General features: G+C 39.4%; 1 protein-coding gene across 2 annotated transcripts in view; it reads left to right on the top strand.

The window, feature by feature from the left end:
- The window catches only part of SLC25A13 (solute carrier family 25 member 13), a 105,847-nt gene that overhangs the window by 20,199 nt on the left and 65,572 nt on the right, over nucleotides 1-20,076 (top strand). For both annotated transcript variants that reach the window (XM_072412916.1, XM_072412917.1), the window contains exons 3-5: nucleotides 123-265; nucleotides 13,012-13,127; nucleotides 18,897-19,036. In XM_072412916.1, coding sequence (XP_072269017.1) covers nucleotides 123-265; nucleotides 13,012-13,127; nucleotides 18,897-19,036 — 399 coding nt within the window. The remainder of the gene's footprint in view (nucleotides 1-122; nucleotides 266-13,011; nucleotides 13,128-18,896; nucleotides 19,037-20,076) is intronic.

Genomic DNA, 20,076 nt, shown 5'->3' with positions numbered 1-20,076 from the left:
AGTAGGGAGGGTTTGTGCACCAAAACCTTGACAAAGCGGTAGGTTTAGCTTTCTGAGACTTGCTGGGCCTTAATACTTAGTGTTTCATTAAAATTCTTCTACTTCTGTCACTTCCTTTTTAGTATGCCAGTGTACAAAAGGATGGAGACTATTTTATGTCTCCCCTTGACTTTGTCAGACGTTACCTGAATTTCACCGGAGACGGAGAGCCGAGCCCCAAAACTGTGCAGCTATTGGCCGGTGTGGTGGATCAAACAAAAGACGGGTAAGAACTTGTTACCTTATGAATATTCTGGCTTGTCTGTACTATAGGAGCCTTAGTTCTTGATATCATGTAACCAAAGGCAAGTAATTTAAAGATAAATTTAACCTCCCTGGCGGTCTGATTAGGTTAAGAATTTTAAGTGTCAAGGCGGCACATTGTTTTAAATTTCCTGCCCTGTCCCAATATCAACCCCCCCAGTGCACCACCCTTGCACGCTCACTTGTCCTATTCATTACGCCGGGGACAGGAGGCCTGGGGACACAGATGCTGGACAGCCATTGCCGGAGGATGCCGCGGCTCGCAGTCAACAGGTAAGCGCTTTATAATGCCACCCCAGTGTGGCTCAGGGTTACCGCTTTGTGGTACTGAAAAATAACCCAGAGCCACACTCGGGAATACTGCCAGAGAAGTTAAAGTGGAATTAAATGTAGGAATAAAAAGGTATCTGTCTGTTTTGCAATAGTTTCTTTATTTGTACATCTTTATTTTATCCCGGCATACCCCTGGCTTCCGATAATGAAATAAATCCTGTGCACATGTGTGGGAATTACATCATTCTCATTTGGCCAATCAGGATGCTTGAAGATCCTGAACCTGAAAGTGGATAAAATGAAGATGGTCCCTGGGATCAGGCGATCATCAGAAAAAACTGGGATCAGGCAATCATCTGTCCCTCCTGCAATAAAGGACCTGCTTGCTAGTATTTTTATTCCACTTTAGTTCCACTTTTAAAGCACACATTACATCTTAGATCCGCCTATTATATGAGGTACCCGACCTCAAACAAAGTCCCAGCAGTAATATGTAAAAAAAAAAAAAAAAAAGGCCTGATAGATTTATCCATTGCACTAATTCAAGGCGAATGTCCAATTCTTTCTGGTGAGATCTTTCAAGTAAAGTAAGATTAAACTTTTTTTTTTATCCCTATGGATGCTTTGTTGTACTTTACTTTAATGTGGCAAATCAGTGGGAGCTATTGACCAGATATATTGTTAATTTTATTATCAGGTGTTATTTGTACACTTTATTTCTGTATATATTTAAATAAAAATATATATAGGTACACAGAGGAATTGAAAAAAAAATAGATTTACTTTAGGAATTTTTTTTCTTTAAACCTTTTTGGCAGATGGACATCTCTCTTTGGATGCTTTGTGTTCACAGAGCTAAAATGAATATTGTATTTAATGACATTGTAAATAGTTTTCTTAGAATCTGTCTTTTAGCTGTGACCTCTTTTGAATGCCTTGTTTTTCCTAAGCACAATTTATCTCAGGCTGACAATAGCTGTTTGATATGAAAAATATCAATATCTCCCGTGTGTCATGTGCCCTATTTAAGACAACTGCTGTGGAAGGGAAGGTGTTGGCAGGGTTGTATGTATGCAAAGGTGTCTGATGTAACTGCGCTTTAGAAAATGGTTAGTGGGCTCTGGGTGTCACTGCTGTTAATTGTTCACTGACACATAAATGTCTTGTTGCCAGGCAACACTGCACTTTGAAGCCTCTACCAATGCACTAAAAGATGGAATTATATAATGGAAAGTCACACATAACCTACTTTTCAAAGGCATTATACGACGTCGCGTGACATGCGTCTGGCCCCACATATAGTCTATTGTACAAGTTACAATTATTTGTCATTTGGACGAAATGTTCCTCCTTTATAAAACATTTTTGGAAAATAATATATCAAAGAAAATGATGTTGTCCATGCTGAACTCCGTGATCCCATGCTTTCATTCATAGCGACGTTAGTTTTGAATAAAGATCTGTGTTGAAAATGGGTGCTTTTGCTTTCACCTTGTTAGGAGGCCAGCTTCCTGGTGTGGCTACTTTTGTAGAATGTATCTAACAAAAAATAATAATCATACAGGCTTGGGTCACCATAAATGGGCCACTTTTCAAATAACATACAACACATTTTTTTTGCAATCGATCAGTAGTCAATACCTTGTCTTGTGAGAAAAGGGAACAAAAGATTTACAGTGCAGGTATGGCATGCCAAATTTGTGCAGATGGAGATTTGTTTGCAGGTGCTTTCAGTAAAGAAATTGTTGCAAAAGAACAGTGTACATAACTACTTTTCCCTGTGCCACTGACCGTAGCAATGTTCTAAAGTATTTGTCGCTGCAGGAATACGAGGAAGTTTTCAATGTCCTAGGTACCCCCCCTAGCTCTCATTGATTTCTTCAGCTAACCTCTACTTTATTTCTGGCGATAGCAGTGATGTAGAGGTCAATTAGGCTCAGTACACACGTCAGTTAATTCCCGTCCGATAATCGCCCCATGGCTGATATCGGACGAGAATCTGGCGTGTGTACAGGGCTCATCGTCTGTCCTGGCAGATCCACGAACAATCGTAATGAAAGTCAAGGGGAGGGAGCACAGTGGAGTGCTGTTCAGTTGTTTCCCCCCCCCCCCCTCCCCTCCCCATAGCGCAGAAGGACCCTGTATGTACAGCGCTCATTCATGCATCGTGCAGTCTTTTGTCGTTGTAAAGGGTTGTTAAAGATCCTCTCCAACCACAATTATTGCACGTGTGTATGCAGTCATAAGAACCAGTCAGCACAGCAGGGAACCCAGGAGATCGATGGTCCTGAAATTTTTGACCTTCCTGCAGATTTTAGGGGACCATTCCTCTAAAATAGTGTTTTGTGGCATAGGTAGCATGAATGGTGAAGACTCCTGATTAAAAATTGTTTGTAAATGCTTTATCTTAAGAAAACCTCTACCGAGAGACTGGGAGCTGCCATTGGTGGACTCTTCTTTCTGAAAATCATAATGCAGGGGTGTCCAAACTTTTTGCAAAGAGGGCCGGATTTAGTGAGGTGAAAATGTGTGGGGGCTGACCATTTCACACATACTCAGGGTTAGTGTGGGTCGCACAGCACACACCCACCAGGGTGACGTGAGGGGTTCCCTGTGCATAGAGTCCGGTGTCAGTGCGGGCTACGTGCAGAGCACGTTCTTGGATTTAGAGTGGGCGTGGTCTGTGTGGGTCCTGCACAGCACACGCCCACTATAATGACATGGGGGGATTCCCTGTGCACACATGAGGACTCCCATCCTGCCGATTATGCCTGCTGAGTAGCGGGCCGATAATTGCAAGGCGGTTGAACAACTCAATAATGAAATATAAAATACTTCAATAATGAAATATAAAATAGCTTTTTTATACATGTGTATTTTATACTGTGCTTCAGGACTTACACTGCTTAAAAAATAACTATCAAGAAATTAAAAAAAAAAAAATGCACACCATCAAAGGACAACATACAGCAATAGAGGGAAAGTTTGTTACAGTTATATTTTTAACTAATTTAAATGTGTTATTTATGAATACTCGCATGCACACATTTTTAGCCCTCTCTGCTGAATAGGATTGCTTGTGCACATTTTATAATTTTCTTGCTTAATTAAGATACAGTTGTTTTACTGAGCCGTCAAATCCTTTTCACATGATCCACTGAAATCTCGGTCATGTCTGAGACTTTTTACGAACATTCTTCATCCATTCATCCTTCCTTCTAACATTCTTAATTTCTCTATTTCATTTCTTTAGTTAGTGGAGATTATTATAGTTTATTATTTTATTTAGTTTATTATTAATTATTTAGTATTCTATTTTATAGTTAATTATATTTTGTAAACATCAAATTTTGTATTAATCAGCTTTATTGGATTTTCAGAAAAAAAAATCACAGATATACAGAACAAAAAGACAAACATTCAACACAAACAACATATTTAAACATAACGGTGTAAGCTTTGTATAAACCAAAATCTAAAACCAGAAAACTGTATATACCCATAAAAAAAAAAAACATAACAAAGAGCATAATATCCCTACAGGGGCAGTATAGCACATAGTAAACCTGTACAAAAACATCTACATATCCGCTAGCGGAAGCATATGGCATTGAATCTAAACCAATATTCGTAAATAGCAAATAGAATAAAAACTAACACAAAAACAAACACATGTAACAAATGTGTTATAAATGGGGGAATAGGGAATGTCACACGATACAAGAATAAAAGAGGTAGAAAATAACCCTCAATATCGGGGTAGTGTTCCAGCTGGTAGGCCCGGACTCTAAAAAAAAAAAAAAAAAAATGTTTGGATTTGGGGAGATTCTTTGAACCAATCCCAGGTGGACCAGGTAATTTTAAATTGTTCCAGTCTATCGTCATCCTCTGCAACCAACATCTCCATATGCCAAATTTTTTCAAGTTCGGAGACCCAGTTGGCTATAGAAGGGGCAACAGATTGCTTCCATAATCTTGGAATAGTGGCCCTTGCTGCCGTAAGGAAATAACGTAAAACCCCGCCCTTGATATTTTTAAGTGAATCCGGAACCATTGATAAAAGAGCTAATTTGGGAGTATTGGTTATGGTGGACCCAGTGCTGTCATTAAATATCCGAATAATCGTCTCCCAAAAGCAAGATATAATTGGACACTCCCACCATATATGAAGCATTGTCCCCTTTTGTGAGTGGCATCGCCAGCAACGATCACATTGCGCGGGAGAGATTCTATGAAGGTCCACAGGGCAATAATACCACCTGGATAGAATTTTGTAATTAACCTCCTGAGCTTTACAGGTTACAAGGCTAACTTATGCGTCAGGATAAATGATTTTTCCCATTCATCCGCAGTGATAGGTCCCATCAAGTCCCTCTCCCAACATCTAGTGTAAATAGGCGCAGGGGGGCTCAGAATTCTGATTAATTAGCTCGTACAACCTGGACACAACATGAGAGGTGCAGTCAGGCGAGCTAACCAACTGCTCAAATGCCGTTAAGCTTCTACATATGGAAGATAAGTCGGTAAGTGAAGCAACAAATGACATCAATTGCCTATATGAAAGCCAAGATAGCAACTTGCTTCTGTTTGGATCAGCCAGGGAGGCCAGAGAAGGAACCCGTCCATCTTGTAGTATGCTCCTAAGATAACGGCTGCCTGAGGCTGACCAAGAGAGAAATGTGGAGGTTCGTATTGCCGGGGGGTGGGGGGTGGGAACGCTGGATTATCAAATAGCGGTGTCATGGGTCCTGGGTTCGTTGACAATTTGCCCGATCTAAGGAGGATATCCCAATTATGTAGTAGATCCAATGTAAGTGGAGGTAAAGGATGGGCCAGCTGTATCAACGACCGGTCCACCCATGGCAGGGATCGGAGACCAACTGGAGATAAACATTCCTCCAGCCGCAACCATTCCTTAAGTTCCCTGTTGTGAAACCAATCAATCAAACGCACCATAACCGATGCCCTATAATAGGAAATAACATCCGGGGCCCCTGCTCCTCCTCTGCTCCTGGCCCTGGACAAGGTACTGAATGCCATTCTTCTGTTGCCATATAAATTTTAAAAATAACCTATGAATTTTACGAAGATGTGCGGTTGGTAAGAATATGGGAACCGTTTGGAAACGGTACAACAATCTGGGAATTATATCCATTTTAAGAGTGTTCATACGTGCGAACCAGGATAGAGGCAGGGATTCATATTTCTGAAGATCAGATTGAAGTTTAATGTACATTGAGGAATAATTAACTGAGAACAGTTTGGAGGGATCCGTAAACATCAAATTTTTGAGGATTGTCTGCTATAATACATTGAGATTCATTATGGTGTTTGTTTTTATACTCACTTTTTTCTCTCCTATTTTGTTTTCCATGTATTCACTGGCATCTCTGTTGTGTTTTCAACAAGTACAAATTCTAAAGAGAGACATTGTAATGTTTTTACCTTGAAAGCAGTTTTTGTTCTTTCACATATTTACTTGTTGTCATATTTTCATGATGGCAGATTTGTTGCTACTCTCTAGTGGTTAATAGTGTGCGATCAGCACAGTCTCTGAATGACAACAGACAGTTGCAGGATAAGCTAAAGAGTATTGTTCACAGGAATGGCCAGCTATAAGGTGTATTGTTCAATGACTCGTTGTAGGCCTGAGCTGACTCATAAGTTGGCCATTAACATGACATAATTGGCACTGTATTCTGTCAGGTGGCAGTCACATTTCTGGGGAAGAAAATACTTACCCGTGAGTTTAGGCAAATTTTGACTGGTTTAAAAATCCATGTAAGGTCTCCATTTATTTTCCACATAATAAACCAGCACTTAAGGTGTTTGCCTGTGTCTGCTTATTTTGCTTCATGTACATTCATACCTATCTTTAGTTTTGGATATGGAAATGGTTAAATTCTAGAGTTTTTTTTGTGTTTGTTAATTTCATTTTGCTCTACTTCCAGTTCTGCTGACAACATGCTGCAAAAGCAGAGTATTTGTGGACAACAGGAGAAAAAGGCAGGGACAGCCTATACAAGTTCCAATCTTTCCATGTTCTACTGAAAATGTATTTTTGTTTCCAGTGTAGAGACTCCCCTGTTATGACATAAACAGTAATACCAATCTGCAGTAAGGGCGGATAGAAATTGCTCAAACCAACGCGTTTTAAGGATTTGTGAGAATCCCACTCTTTATCACCGGAGAAAACAAAGACCTTGCTCCAATCTGAAATGTGTTGCCTGGTCTTTTTGATTGCAAACAAAATTTTATAATAAGTTCCCAAGTGAAGCATTGTGTCTTTCCAGCATTCTTCCTCCTTGTTTCCCTAAGAACTGCATTTAAGAGTTTTAGAACTTCTAACCTCCACGTGATTCTTCAAAATATAGGAAACTTGGTAGTCAAGAGCTCCTCACCCCTCCTGTTATAATAGACTGTAGCAATTTGACCGAGCCTATAATCCTTCCAAACTCTTTACAGAACAAGATAAGTTTTGGCTAGTTTATGTTGGAGTGATCCAAGCATATGTTTATACAACAGGTAGCTGATAAACACGCTAGGAGATATTTTCCCTGACGTTGTCTGAGAACAGCAGGTATCTGGCCATGCTTCTTCCTTCTCCATTCACTGTAAACATGTACATGGGCAGCCATTTTTATGCCATCTTTCGTATCTCTATTACCATCCCCAGACTTCCATTAAGGTTAGGAGAATAGTTAAGTGCAATAGCAAGTGTTCAGTGCACCATGGAGATGTAGTAAACAAACACGATTGCCGTGTTATGCTAATTTTTGGCCGGGTCATGTATACAAATGCTTTTAGAAGGAAAGAAAAGCTTTGGAGCAGGGCACTGTCCTTTTTATCGGTGGATAGAAAATATGAAGGGACTGGAAAGGATTGTGTTTTTGTTTTTTCAAAAGGCTTGTCAACTATTATTTTATGTCCGTTTCTCTGCCTTGTCTATTTGTCCATTGATAAGTTTTAAACATATATATTGAAAGAGGAAAGAATGGCTCCTTAAGGCAACACCAGTCATTTAGAAATTGATTGTAATTCAACAAATAGATTTCGATCTTTACAGAGCTCAACTGCCTTGTGGATAGGTACATCAGTAAAGCATACATTATTATCTGAATTATTTTTGTAAAGCATGGGTTTGTCTCTGGTCCCGACGCGTTTCGCCATGTGGCTTCCTCAGAGGAGGGTGAAGACCAAATTGTTGATTTGAGATAACAAGATTTGTTCAAGATTACGGATGTGATGTTGAAATGAGTAAAATAGTTGGATGGATCCACAGGTTTAGGCCGCTGTGTGGGTATGCAGGATATGATGAGGGGTTATTTATACAAGAAGGGTTGTGGAGAAGGAAAAGAAGAGGAAGAAGGGATACTTCCAATGTTTGACATTATCAGATTGGAGTTTATGAGCCTGGGTTTTATACTATTCCTCTTTCCATATATATGTTTTTTACACATTGGCAACAATGATATATTATTTTTTAAACATAAATAAACACATGTTGTGCTCTCTATAACTCTCTAGATCACATTGGTAAGTTTTACTTATATTTTCTATACATTAGTGGTTTAGAGGGCAGCCTGTGTTCATAGGGGTAAAATATGTATACTTTTCAGAGGTTAATCAGAATAAAGGGCCACGGCCAGAAAAAGTTTGCACTTCTGTAAACTTCATGCAACCAGTCAGCCCCATATAGCTTCATTATTATTATATTTTTAAAGATTGGAACCCTGTTAGATTCTCTGTGCGACCTGGCTGCAGACATTGCATCAATTCCTTTTTTGTTGGAAACTTTGTTACCACGACAGAAAATGAGAGCTCTGGACACCAGTAAGGGCAGACACAGAGAGATAGTACCCTGGCGAGGGTGCAGGAAATGCTCCACAACGCCAGTGTGAACATAGCCTAAAACTCATGGGTTCTACCACCCCACTAATAACATTACACTTTTAAATGTATATATCTATAGTATAATTTATTTTTGTATCAGCCCTGCATGGACTTATTTTTGTGCATGCACAGAGGTAAATACTCCAAAATGCTTTAATTGTCAAGTAGCATGCTATGTCCTAATTTAATTGGCACACATTTTGCATCTGACTATTCGGTCTTGTTGTCCTCCTTTAAACAATACTTGATTCAGGGCTCCGTGGCATAATCTTGGCAAATAAGTATTCGGAAACCAATTTCTGCCCGGCTGCCATCTTCCCCAGGAGCACCTGTTTTCTGCACATGAAAAGGCCTGGTTTTAAGTAGTATGCTGAAGTTCATATTTAAATTTCATTTAATGACACCTAATGACAGGCAATCAGGGGGCTAGCTTTAATCCTGAAAAAGAGAGTGTGTTGCCACGGCGACTGCCCTCCATGGAGCGTGGAGGGCTAGGATCACAGGGCTGTGTGCTTCACATTACTTAAGCTTCTCTAGACATAAAGAAACTCGGTGTGTAATTGGCTGTGTTAAATCGATGCTCGCTTACTTCATTGTGCCGCCTCGTAATTTCACTAAATGAAGACGTCACTGTTATTACAGAGTAAATCTGTTGTGATTTACTCTCGGGCAGGCCTATTGCAAGGAGTCTGAAATACAATAAGATGAAAATAGCTGGTTTAATTAACTTGTAAAAATTGGGTTATTTTAAATGCAGCTGCTGCCCCTGCAGATCCTCCAGTTGTCCCTCTGCTGATCTGATTAGAAACTCACATTAATATATTCTGTTTTATTTAATAATGTTCTGCAAGCTTTGATTTTGTTGACTGTTGTGTGTTTTTTTTTTTTTTCCCTTGGTTTTAAATTCTAAAAACATGGCCTTTGTGTAACTGGATGTTTAAGAAGGCCTGTTTGCAGATGCCAAGATGCACATGATTATTGCATGTTTATAAATGTTGCTGACTGGGATGGTTTAGGTTGTTATGGGTAAAGGTCCGTTGGCTATAACGTATATAAAATTGGCTATACATTTTTTTTTTTAATCTTTTCAATGATAGTATCACCAGACTATTGAACAAAAATCTTTCCATTGGATATACAAGGGAAAACTACTCCTTACCCCAAAAACATAGGCTAGTAAAGTTTTTATGCTGAGCCCAAATATGCAGAATAATCAAACGGGACAGAGAAATTTGGGGTTTTGTTTTCAGCAGTAAAATGTGTATTGGGTATTCAGAAAATATAAAATATCTAATGATATCAATACATTTCAAAGTAACTCATTATATAGGTCGGCGATATCGTTTGCAATACGCTCCTTATGCCATCTAGCTTGTTTATTTGGGGCTCCCTGGAATTTATAATAATACTACATTAACATTACCTTCCTTGGGTTAGCCTGACAAGTCAATCCATTTTGATGGATTCCCTAGTTCTACAGACTAATGCTTTTGAAATGTGACCCCTAAACTACTGTAACGTTCTCTGTGTCCCCTGAAGAAGCCTATCAGTGAAACGCGTTGGTGAAATAGACGTTTAAATCGGTCTTTTCCATGGACACATTTGACCCAATTTATTAACCCTCTCCAAGGCCTGGAGAGCCAGAAGGGAGACCTGGAATAGATCTGGTCCAGGATTAAAAACATTTGCTAGCAAATAGCAAATGACTGAGAAGAAATCCATTCCAGGTTTGCTGGATCACCCAGCTTCAATGATAAAAGTGTATCCTTTCCAGTCTTGGAGAGCTATATAATAAATCAGGCCCATTGAATTTAATTTATAGGGTATCCTCTGTATAGACATCTGGGCAACACTTTCGATGATTCTAATGGAAATGTTTGACTAATATAATGAGTTACTTTGTAATGTATTGATAATATTTGGATTATTATATTTTCTGTATACTCAAAATACACATTTTACTGCTGAAAACAAAACCCCAACTTTCTCTGTCCTGTTTATTTATTCTGCTTATTTGGGCTTGACATAAAACCTTAATCACTCCTTACCCCAAATTATATATGCCCTTAACATGTTTTAGACGTTTTGTATTCACTTGAGACTTCTGCTGGTCATTGCCATTTTGGATAAAATGTCATAGGCCTAGCAAACTTGGAGCCACCATTTATTTGTGTTCCTCCTCTGGTAGCTACATAATATGTTTGTTTTATAGTGTGTTAGAGGGAGGGGAGAAGAAACTGGGCCAGCATAGACTTTGCAAGAAGACTAGAGCCCAGCAAATTGCAATGTAGTACAGTTGAGTAGAACGTAGAACACTGGTTTAATTTCCATAATTTGCAGCCATTTGACTTTGCAACTTCATGGTTTCTAGTTTTTGTTTCTTGTTTTTTTTTTTTGCAGGTTTGAGTATAAAGTATGTGAAAAGTAATTACATTTTTTACCACCTATATATTTTTTTTTAAAGTATCTCTACAGAACTAAAGAATAAAGTAAACAGAGCAAAAAGATTACAAGATAATAAGGCCATACTAAAGGTTTAGATGTTTCTCAACCAGGGTTCCTCCCCAAGTTGCTAGGGGTTTCTTGATCAATTTGTGCCTCTCAGGTCAGTTTAATGGATGCCAATGGTCTTTTTGGCTGTCTGTAGGTACACACATCAGATGTATCTCATCCGATAATCGCCTCAGGGCTGGTATCGGACGAGAACCTGACGTGTGTGTGTATAGCGCTCGTCCAACTCCGTTCATGAATCCGTCCTGGCTGATCCTCGAACGATCCTAATTACAAGTGAAGAGGAGGGAGCGCAGTGCGTTGTCGCTCCATTGTTCTTTCCTCTCTCCATGGAGCAGAACTGTGATGTATGTACGGCGCCTGTTCAGTCTATTGCATTGGAAAGGATCGTGATAGATCCTTTCCAATAACAATTGTTGAACGCCTGTACGTAGCCTAAGTGTGACAATCTTCCCATTGACCGGCTAATTGATTAAAAATGTAAATAGCCTTTTTCTATACCTAACAGACTTATCCTGAAATACTGATAACTGAATTTGTATGCAAATTTGACTTTTCTTGTAGCCTCCTTTTCTTTTGGAAAGTGAGGCAGACTATAGCAGTAAAGAACCAATGGAGAGGTTCAAAAGGGCAACGGGATCAACCAAGCACACATTTATGGTAAAAAGTAGAGATCTTCATACAAAGTAAATAAAAATATCTTTCTATAATATAGTGCTCCTAATCTACAGTTTACTTTTGCTAAAAATTGAAAGTTTCAAAGTTTAATTGGAAACAATCAACTGTTCTAATCCAAATTATAATTCACATCTGTATAGCATTTATGTGGTATCAGTACAACAGAACAAGTCCTGTATTGAACATAAGAAAAAAAAAGTAAATTGTACAGTAAATGCCAATGATCTTCAAATTATCACAATGAAAGCCATAAAGACTTGCAGTGTTTTATGTACCTGACCCATGTGTACCTGACAGACAATTCATAGTATAAATTGTGAATGAGATTTAGTGAAGCATCTCAAACCAAATGTTGACACAACCAGCCGGGTTATGGTTCATTGTATTGTTATTTAAATACTTCTAGAAACTGCTATGTAAATATTTGCTCTGGTGAAAGTTTTCTGTAGCATGTTGTAAATACCTGTTTCACAATGTTGGTTGCATGAAAATCCTAATCGGGGAATGTATTTATATGGTATGCGATGTACAATTTACTGTTATTTTTGCTTTGAAGTACTTCTGTATTTTGTTCGGATGGAAGATGGTAGGGGTAGTAGTCATACATTGTACTGAGCCCTCTCTGTAATACAGTCTTGCCTGTCCTCTCTCCAATTAAAAGGTGGCACATTGTACTATCGCATGGGGCTAGAAAAGCAGTAAATAGATATTTGAGCTAGGGCGGATCTGTTTGGAGATTACACAGAACTTTTTTTTTTCCCTCTCGCTCCTCAATGGTTCCAGAATTCAAACTAAGCAGCGCTGCACAAAAGTGAGTATATGTTACAGAGTCTGAGCTAGGTGCCACTTTTACTTTACCCCACATGGGCAGAAGAAAGTGCATTATATGTTAATTTTGGAAGGATTGAGGACTACATAATAGTCAATATCAATGTGGACTTAATCTATGGCAGGAGAGTGTTGAGAGAGCTCTCCATGTTTGCACAATCCAACTCCAGGATTAACAGATGCTTTAAGATGGTTTTAAGTTTGTGAATGTATTTGACGTAGGAGAAGATCAATGCTACTGAACGGTGAAAGAGATATTGGATTGGGAAATAACTGGAATGTTTTATGCCAAGCCATTCTCTCCCAAGTCTTTTTTTTTTTTTTTTTCCCTTGCATTGCAGGTTTATATTGATGCAAATTTCTGTATGTAATAAAACTATAAATATAGATAAGTGTACTGAAATGTGGATGCATGAGTGTACTTTAAAATTGGAGTTTGGCTGCTATAGGATTTTATTAGTATTTCATGTATTACAAGTGAATAAGAATATTGAGGAAACATTGACCATGTATTCTTTTTTCCAGATTAATTTCCTTTCAGGAGTTTGTAGCCTTTGAGTCAGTCCTGTGTGCACCAGATGCACTCTTCTTGGTGGCCTTTCAACTTTTTGACAAGACTGGAAAAGGAGAAATAACTTTTGGTAAGAAATTAAGTTTATTAAACATTTCATGCATTGCTATTTGATTTTCCCTCTTTCAGGTTTCTAGTCCAAGTCCAATTTTTTTATATCCATTCCCCAGTAGAATGTTACTCAAACCTTCAAATTGCAAAGACAATACAGTTTAATGAGTTGTTTTAATAAGGTTTAAATAACTTAATTTGCAAAACTACTTTAAAAGTTGCCCACACTTTTTTTTCCCTTCGTTTGAAGAGTTATTTTCCGTTTTGCCATTGTACATTATATAAAACCTTTTGTCAATTTTTTTTCTTTTTCATTGTTATGACCTGTATGAAAATATCAGCTGCTTGACAAGAACAGCATTGTGGAATATGAATATTTGTTATGGAAAAGTGTCTTTATTGTACTGGTTTCCATGGTAACCGTCGGTTTAAGCTAAGCAGGAAAATTACACCTTTTTTCATCAGTAACCACATAAGCTTGTTTACATCTCCAGGTATATTTTGCTCTATTAAACATGAACAGCATACTTTCTGTATAAATTCTTTACTTTGATCTCTATTTTATTTTAAGTGGTTTATTTGTGTTTTTCTTTTCATAATCCATGGTTATAGTTGAGATTGGATATGAGAAAATGCCATGTAGAGTATAGATAGCCATGGACATTTACCCGTGGAGTGGTATCCCCGGCCCCTTTTAAGTGGGCGCACCACCCGGCGCTTTTCTTTTTTTTTAACATTCTTTTCAAATGTTCAAGTTTTCAAACAAAAACGATAACAATCACGTAATGCGACAAACGGTAAAAATTGGGGACATACAGAAACATGCATTGCATAAAACACTTTGTTGAACAAAAGTCCGTGGCTGAAAGAAAAAGTAAGGGACCAGGAGCAAAGAAATCAGTTGGCAACACATCAAAAATAAATCTTAAAGTCATTAGGTACAGTAGGCTAAAAAATTGCCTATTTACATGTGAAGACATAACTAGACATAACTAGTAAATAACAGCTCTTAAATGGGAAGGGTCAGATCCAGGTGGCGCTTAATCTCCAGTCCATCTCTATAGGAATTCCAACTACCCCACATGGCATTGAATTTCTCTTGAGTACCCCGTAGACTGGCCGTGAGGTCCTCCATTACCACAATGTCATTCATCCTGTGGAGCCTCAAGCTCACCGTCGGGGTGACCGTAGATTTCTAAAATCCTGGAGTATACGCATTGGCAGCCATGATAGAATGTCTGAGAACAGATTTCTTATATGCTTTTTCTGAAAATTGCATTATGGTGTAATAAAAGGAACCCTGGGTCCCATGGGATAGTATATGTGGTAACTCTCTGCATGAGCGCCCTCACCTGTTCCCAGAAGGGATGTATTAAAAGACATGACCAAAAGATATGGCGCATAGTACCTCTCACTTGTTCACAGCGCTAGCAATTGTCTGAGACATCAGGAAAAAAAGCTCTGCAATCTCTCAGGAGTTCTATACCACCTGGACAAGATTTTGAAACTTAGTTCCTAATATCTGCTACTGACAGACGACAAGACGAGTATTTTCGTCTTCTGTTTGTCTGCCATTGTATACCCAAGTTCTGCCTCCCAAGCCTGGAGGTAAGTAGGCATAACATTTTCAGGGGCAGCGTTAAATTCGGAGTATAGCACCAAAAGAGAGTGTCTGGTCGAGCCGCTACCTGCACATAACCTTTTAAACAACATTTTCGCCCCGCTGTTTGGAAAGGATTTAAGGAAATGCGTGAGTTGCTGTGCCCTCCAAAAATCCAATTGTAGCTACCACTATAGGCCATCAACATCTCCAACAACACCCATTGACCTTGATAAACGAAATGTTCTGCCCACTTTATCCCCCGCTCACGTAGCTCAACGAACTTCCTGCGGTATGTCCAACCCCAGTGGAAATAAAGGATCACCCAAAATCGGTAGCCGCACTCGGCACTTTTCAGTAACCATCCGGGTGCTTTTGCGTGGTTACTGAAATGTTGGCTCGCAATACAGGGGTTGCGAGCAGCCTATAGCTTCTTCCCACCCAGCTTATAAATATTTCTGAGGAGAATACTGTGGAGGATTAGTTTCTGTCTTGAGCTACAGTTAGCCAGTTTTAAAGTTCCACTTAAAAAAAAAAATCGATCAGGCAGGTCATTATTGTAGAAAGGGACAGACAATGTCTGTGATCTGCCCGGGAATGTCAAAAAAGCTGAGCTGTGCATGCCAGGACACCCAACAATCCTGGTTTCCCCCTGCACTTTGCCAGGATCGATTGAACTCCTGTGCACCTGCGCTGGCCTTCCATCCTCCCAGCCTGGCAAATCAAGTTGGCCAAAGAGCGCAAGGAGGAAAGGAACAGGCTCCCTGTGACCGAACAAGAACAAGTGAGTATACAAGTTTAGTTCCACCTTAAATATCTGAGCATGCGGTTGCTGTAAAGTACAACTCAATTTTTACCACCACTTATTGCATCTAAACTTTCAAACATTTCAAGCATAAACACTTTATTCTAGGTGTGTTCCCCTTGGTCACATGACAAATACTGTCCACTTCCTCTTTACCAGATAGTGATCTTCATTTCTGCAAAGAAAGACTCCTGTGTTGTGAACTATCATTACTGTCCTATAAAGGCCTATGTGATGATACTATGGTAGGTGGAATGTCCCTGAAAGTCTGTCCCAGGAACAGGTTACACAAGTGGTCTCCTGTATGTACCTTTTGGAGCTAGCAGACCACTAAATCTACGGACTCTGGACCACACATGTGCGAGGAGCCGTGTGTCACTCAAAGGGGAAGAAACGTCTCCCATAGTGACGTCATGATGCCAGAACCTGCCCACTCTCCCATCGCAGGTCTGGATGTCTGTGTGAGCTGTAGTTATTAACGGGCCACAGATGGGACAGGCTCTATTAAAGCAAAACTAAAGTTCCAATTTTTTGAGTCGGCAATCGGGCAGATCATTTTTGCAGATGGGACAGGCTATGTCCCTTCTGCAGTAATCCGTCCTACCTGCCTGATTACTCCGCATATTAGTAAAAAAGCTGAGCTGTGCATGACACCTGGCAGCTTTGGCTTCTGCTGCGCATGTTAAGAATTAATTAACTGCAGAGTCTTTGTTCATGAGTTAAGTTATTCTGGCCTGGCCAATCAAGATTACAGCAGATCCTTTATAGGAGAAGAGGAAGACTGCAGCGCCCTGCGAGGGAATGGGGACAGGTCAGTATCATGAGTTTAGTCCTGCTTTAATAGGACTTTGCTGTCATTATATGGCATCTAGAACACCACAAAATTATGATTTTTAAACATAACTGGTCCTTTGATTTCTAGCTAACCTTACCAGGTTCCCTAAAAGAAATACTCTTTTCATAATGAAAGGAAATCACTAGCCAAAAACTTGGAATCCAGAGTGGCAGGAAGAACCTTGTATATCACAGGTATAGAAATAATAAATTCTGGGGAGTCTTCAGGCTCCAGTAGTTTCTTCTAATTATAGTAGCACATGGGCACACAGTGGGAAGCATGTGCAATCATCTTTTCTTGGTGATCCATATTTTGATCATTAAATTTTTAAACCACCATGATTCCAGATGTCCGGCTTGTATAGAAAAACTTTATTTAAATTTGTAAAGAGCACGAAGCTGTGACTTGGACTTGTTTAGACGTCAGCATTCTTCTTTTTATTGGTGTTTCTGAGCTTTGCGAAGGTTGTGTGGGAAAGCTTTGAAAACAACTTCTGTACATATATAATTCAATCCAGTCGGTGTCAAGGCGAGGAGGGATGTGTCACATGAATAGAAGAATGCTAGGGCAATTTCCTGAGCTGTACACAAAAGTGATCTTCCCACACAAAATTCAATAAAGCCTTGACAATTTTTTTGCTTTAAGTACAGTGTTCATGTAAATAAGACACACTAATTGTCCTCACTTGTACAGAACAACTTTTAGGTATGATTTAAATCCTAATGGAGTTTCTTTAAAATATAATGTAAATGCCAAGACTGTGTACATATTTGTATACAGTGCATGCATTACAGTGCATACAGGGCTTTACTGTGCATTAAGGATGAGGCTTCAAGATAAAGACGGGTGCTAGTGGAAAGTCTGAGCTTAGCCTGTGTTCATTGCATCAGGCAGGATGTTAGGGCAGTTGCCTGCTCTTGAAGGGTAAGGAATAATATGTTTGTTAATTGGGTTAAGGGTGGTAATAAGAGCTTGCAAAATTGATAAATGTTAATTTTCTGAAATGAAAATCGAGGGAGCGAAGGCCCTTCATTATAGGTAAAATCCAACTTAACCCAGATCAAACAAGGCAAAATTTTAAAGCAATCATATTTATAATTACCTTTTGGAAATATTTTATGGGATTTTAAAAACTCTAAGGAATATCTGTGCTTGGCTGTAGCAGTGCACCTATCCACCCAGCCAGGATTTCTTGTGCCAGTGGAACTTAAAAGCCCCCTATGAAAATTGGCAATCAGAGAGGTGATCATTGCTGAGACAGGTGATGTCCCTTCTGCAAAAACTATTCTTACCTCCTGCCTTCTCGCCACCCAGCTGTCATTTTCCAGCAATCCCAGCTTCCCTTGCACATGTTGGGAATAAATTAACTCATCCCAGCCTGGCTAATCAAGATGGCAGAAGATTGGATTGGGAAAGAAATAGTGGCACCTGCGGAACAGGGACAGGAAGGTATCAATGGGTTTAGTTATTAATATTATTTTAATTAAGCAGTATTAATATAGCGCCAACATATTGCATCTTGCTGTACAAAGTCCATAGTCATGTCACTAACTGTCCCTCAAAGGGGCTCACAATCTAATGTCCCCAGCATAGTCATATGTCATTAATACAGTTTTAGGCCAAATTTGAGGGAAGCCAATTAACCTAACTCCATGTGTTTGGAATATGGGATGAAACCGGAATACCCAGAGGAAACCCACACAAACACAGGGAGAACATGCAGATTGTGCCCTGGTCAAAATTTGTACCTGGGACTCAGCCTGCAAAGGGGTAAACTGCTACCCTCTGAGCCACTGTTCTCCCTTTACCAAATTGAGGTTCCACAATTGCTCGCTACCTACTTTGTGAACTACATATCCTTCCCTTGCTTATATAGACATGTGGCATGTATTGTTCTTCCTACTTTGGGTAGCATGGTAACATGATTCACCCTCCCAAGTAAGAGGATATGGGATGTAGTGCATTGTGCAAGCACATTTAAGTCCCTGCAGCAGATATTCTGTCCATCACAGTTTGTGTTTACTGATTGCTTTGAAAAACATTTTTGTACAATTTTGGCTTTAAAGACGGAAGTGGAGCGGCAAACATTGTTGCAGAAGTCATATTTGCATAAGGAAGTAATATAGTAATTAGCCATCACCTTAAAACAGAAATCCTAGACCTTAGAAATGGATTTGAACGCAAAAAGGAATTTGCCATTCTAAAAAAAAAAAAAAAAAAAGGTCTGTAAATGTTAATTGTATGTAACCAGTAATCCGAAAGATTCACCTTAAAATGACGCTATCTCTATAGAAAGTGCCTGTAAAATACTATACTTTCCTGTTGCTCCAATCCTGTGCAGGGAAAAATCCTTCCAGTTTGTTGATCTCGTCTGTCCACCCTAGCATTTGCTTTTATCTCTAAGCTATCTCCATACATTCCATGCCTTTTCAAATCAAAGAGAGCAATCATTAAATCGGAACAATGGAGGTGATACAAATAATTGGCTGGCACAGTTCAGTTCCATAGGCACTATGTTCATTAAATCTATTCTTTACGTTATTTGCAGATGATGTGAAGCAGGTGTTTGGGCAGACTACAATTCACCAGCGTATTCCATTTAACTGGGACTGTGAGTTCATTCAGCTGCACTTTGGAAAAGACCGGAAGAGGCTGCTACCATATGCTGAGTTCACTCAGTTTTTGCTGGTAAGCATTACAAAATGATCCATGTATTGTAGTAAATTTAAGTATTTTTCCTTTATAAAGAATTTAACTTAAAAAGGACTTTTCAGTTTTTTTAACATGCCTGCATTATTTAAATCCCCCACAAGTTACAGTATACTTTAATAATGCAGCTATGTTTACATGAACAGGTCATTAAATAATCTTTTCAAGTGCAACTATTGCAAGCGCCTGAATTTCATTGCAATATATTGCAATTTCTCTTGCAATACAGCACCAGGGGAAGGAGACCCCAGTGATGAAGAAATGCTGACAAAGAACTTGCTAAACACCTTAAGTCCAGATGTGTTCCCCTTGGTCACTTACAGACAAATACTGTCCACTTCCTCTCACCAGTGAGTGATCTTCACTGCTACAAAGAAAGACTCTTGTGTTGTGAACTATGAATATTGTCCTATAAAGGCCTATGTGATAATAATAATAATAGTGGGTGGAATGTCTCTGAAAGTCTGTCCTTACAGGAACAGGTTACACAAGTGGTCTCCTGTATGTATCTTTTGGAGCTAAGTGGATCACTAAATTTACAGACCCTGGACCACGCATGCGCGGGGAGCCATGTGTCACCTAAAGGGAAAGCAACTTCCCCCATAGTGACTTCATGATGCCACAACCTGCCCACTCTCCCATCGCAGGTCTGGGTGTCTGTATGAGCTGTAGGCTACATAACGGGCTACAGATGGACAGGCTCTACTAAAGCAAAACTAAAGTTCCTCTTTTAAGAGTCAACAATTTGGCAAATCATTATTGCAGAAGGGACAGGCTACGTTCCTTCTGCAGTAATCCGTCCTACTTGCCTGATCGCTCTGCGTATTGGTAAAAAAGCTGAGCTGCGCATGACACCTGGCAGCCTCGACTTCTGCTGTGCATATTGGGAATTAATTAACTCCCAAGTCTTTGTTCATGAGCCTGACAAAGAACTTGCTAATAGAACAGAGTGAAAAGGGAGATAAGTTCCGTCTCCTGCTGCTCCTTCATTGTCCATTTAACAGGTAGGGTGTGGAGGG

The sequence above is a fragment of the Pyxicephalus adspersus genome, chromosome 5 (assembly GCF_032062135.1).
Source record: "Pyxicephalus adspersus chromosome 5, UCB_Pads_2.0, whole genome shotgun sequence".
Taxonomy (NCBI): domain Eukaryota; kingdom Metazoa; phylum Chordata; class Amphibia; order Anura; family Pyxicephalidae; genus Pyxicephalus; species Pyxicephalus adspersus.
The sequence above is the reverse complement of the archived record's forward strand: the minus strand, read 5'-3'. Positions and strand labels throughout refer to the sequence as shown.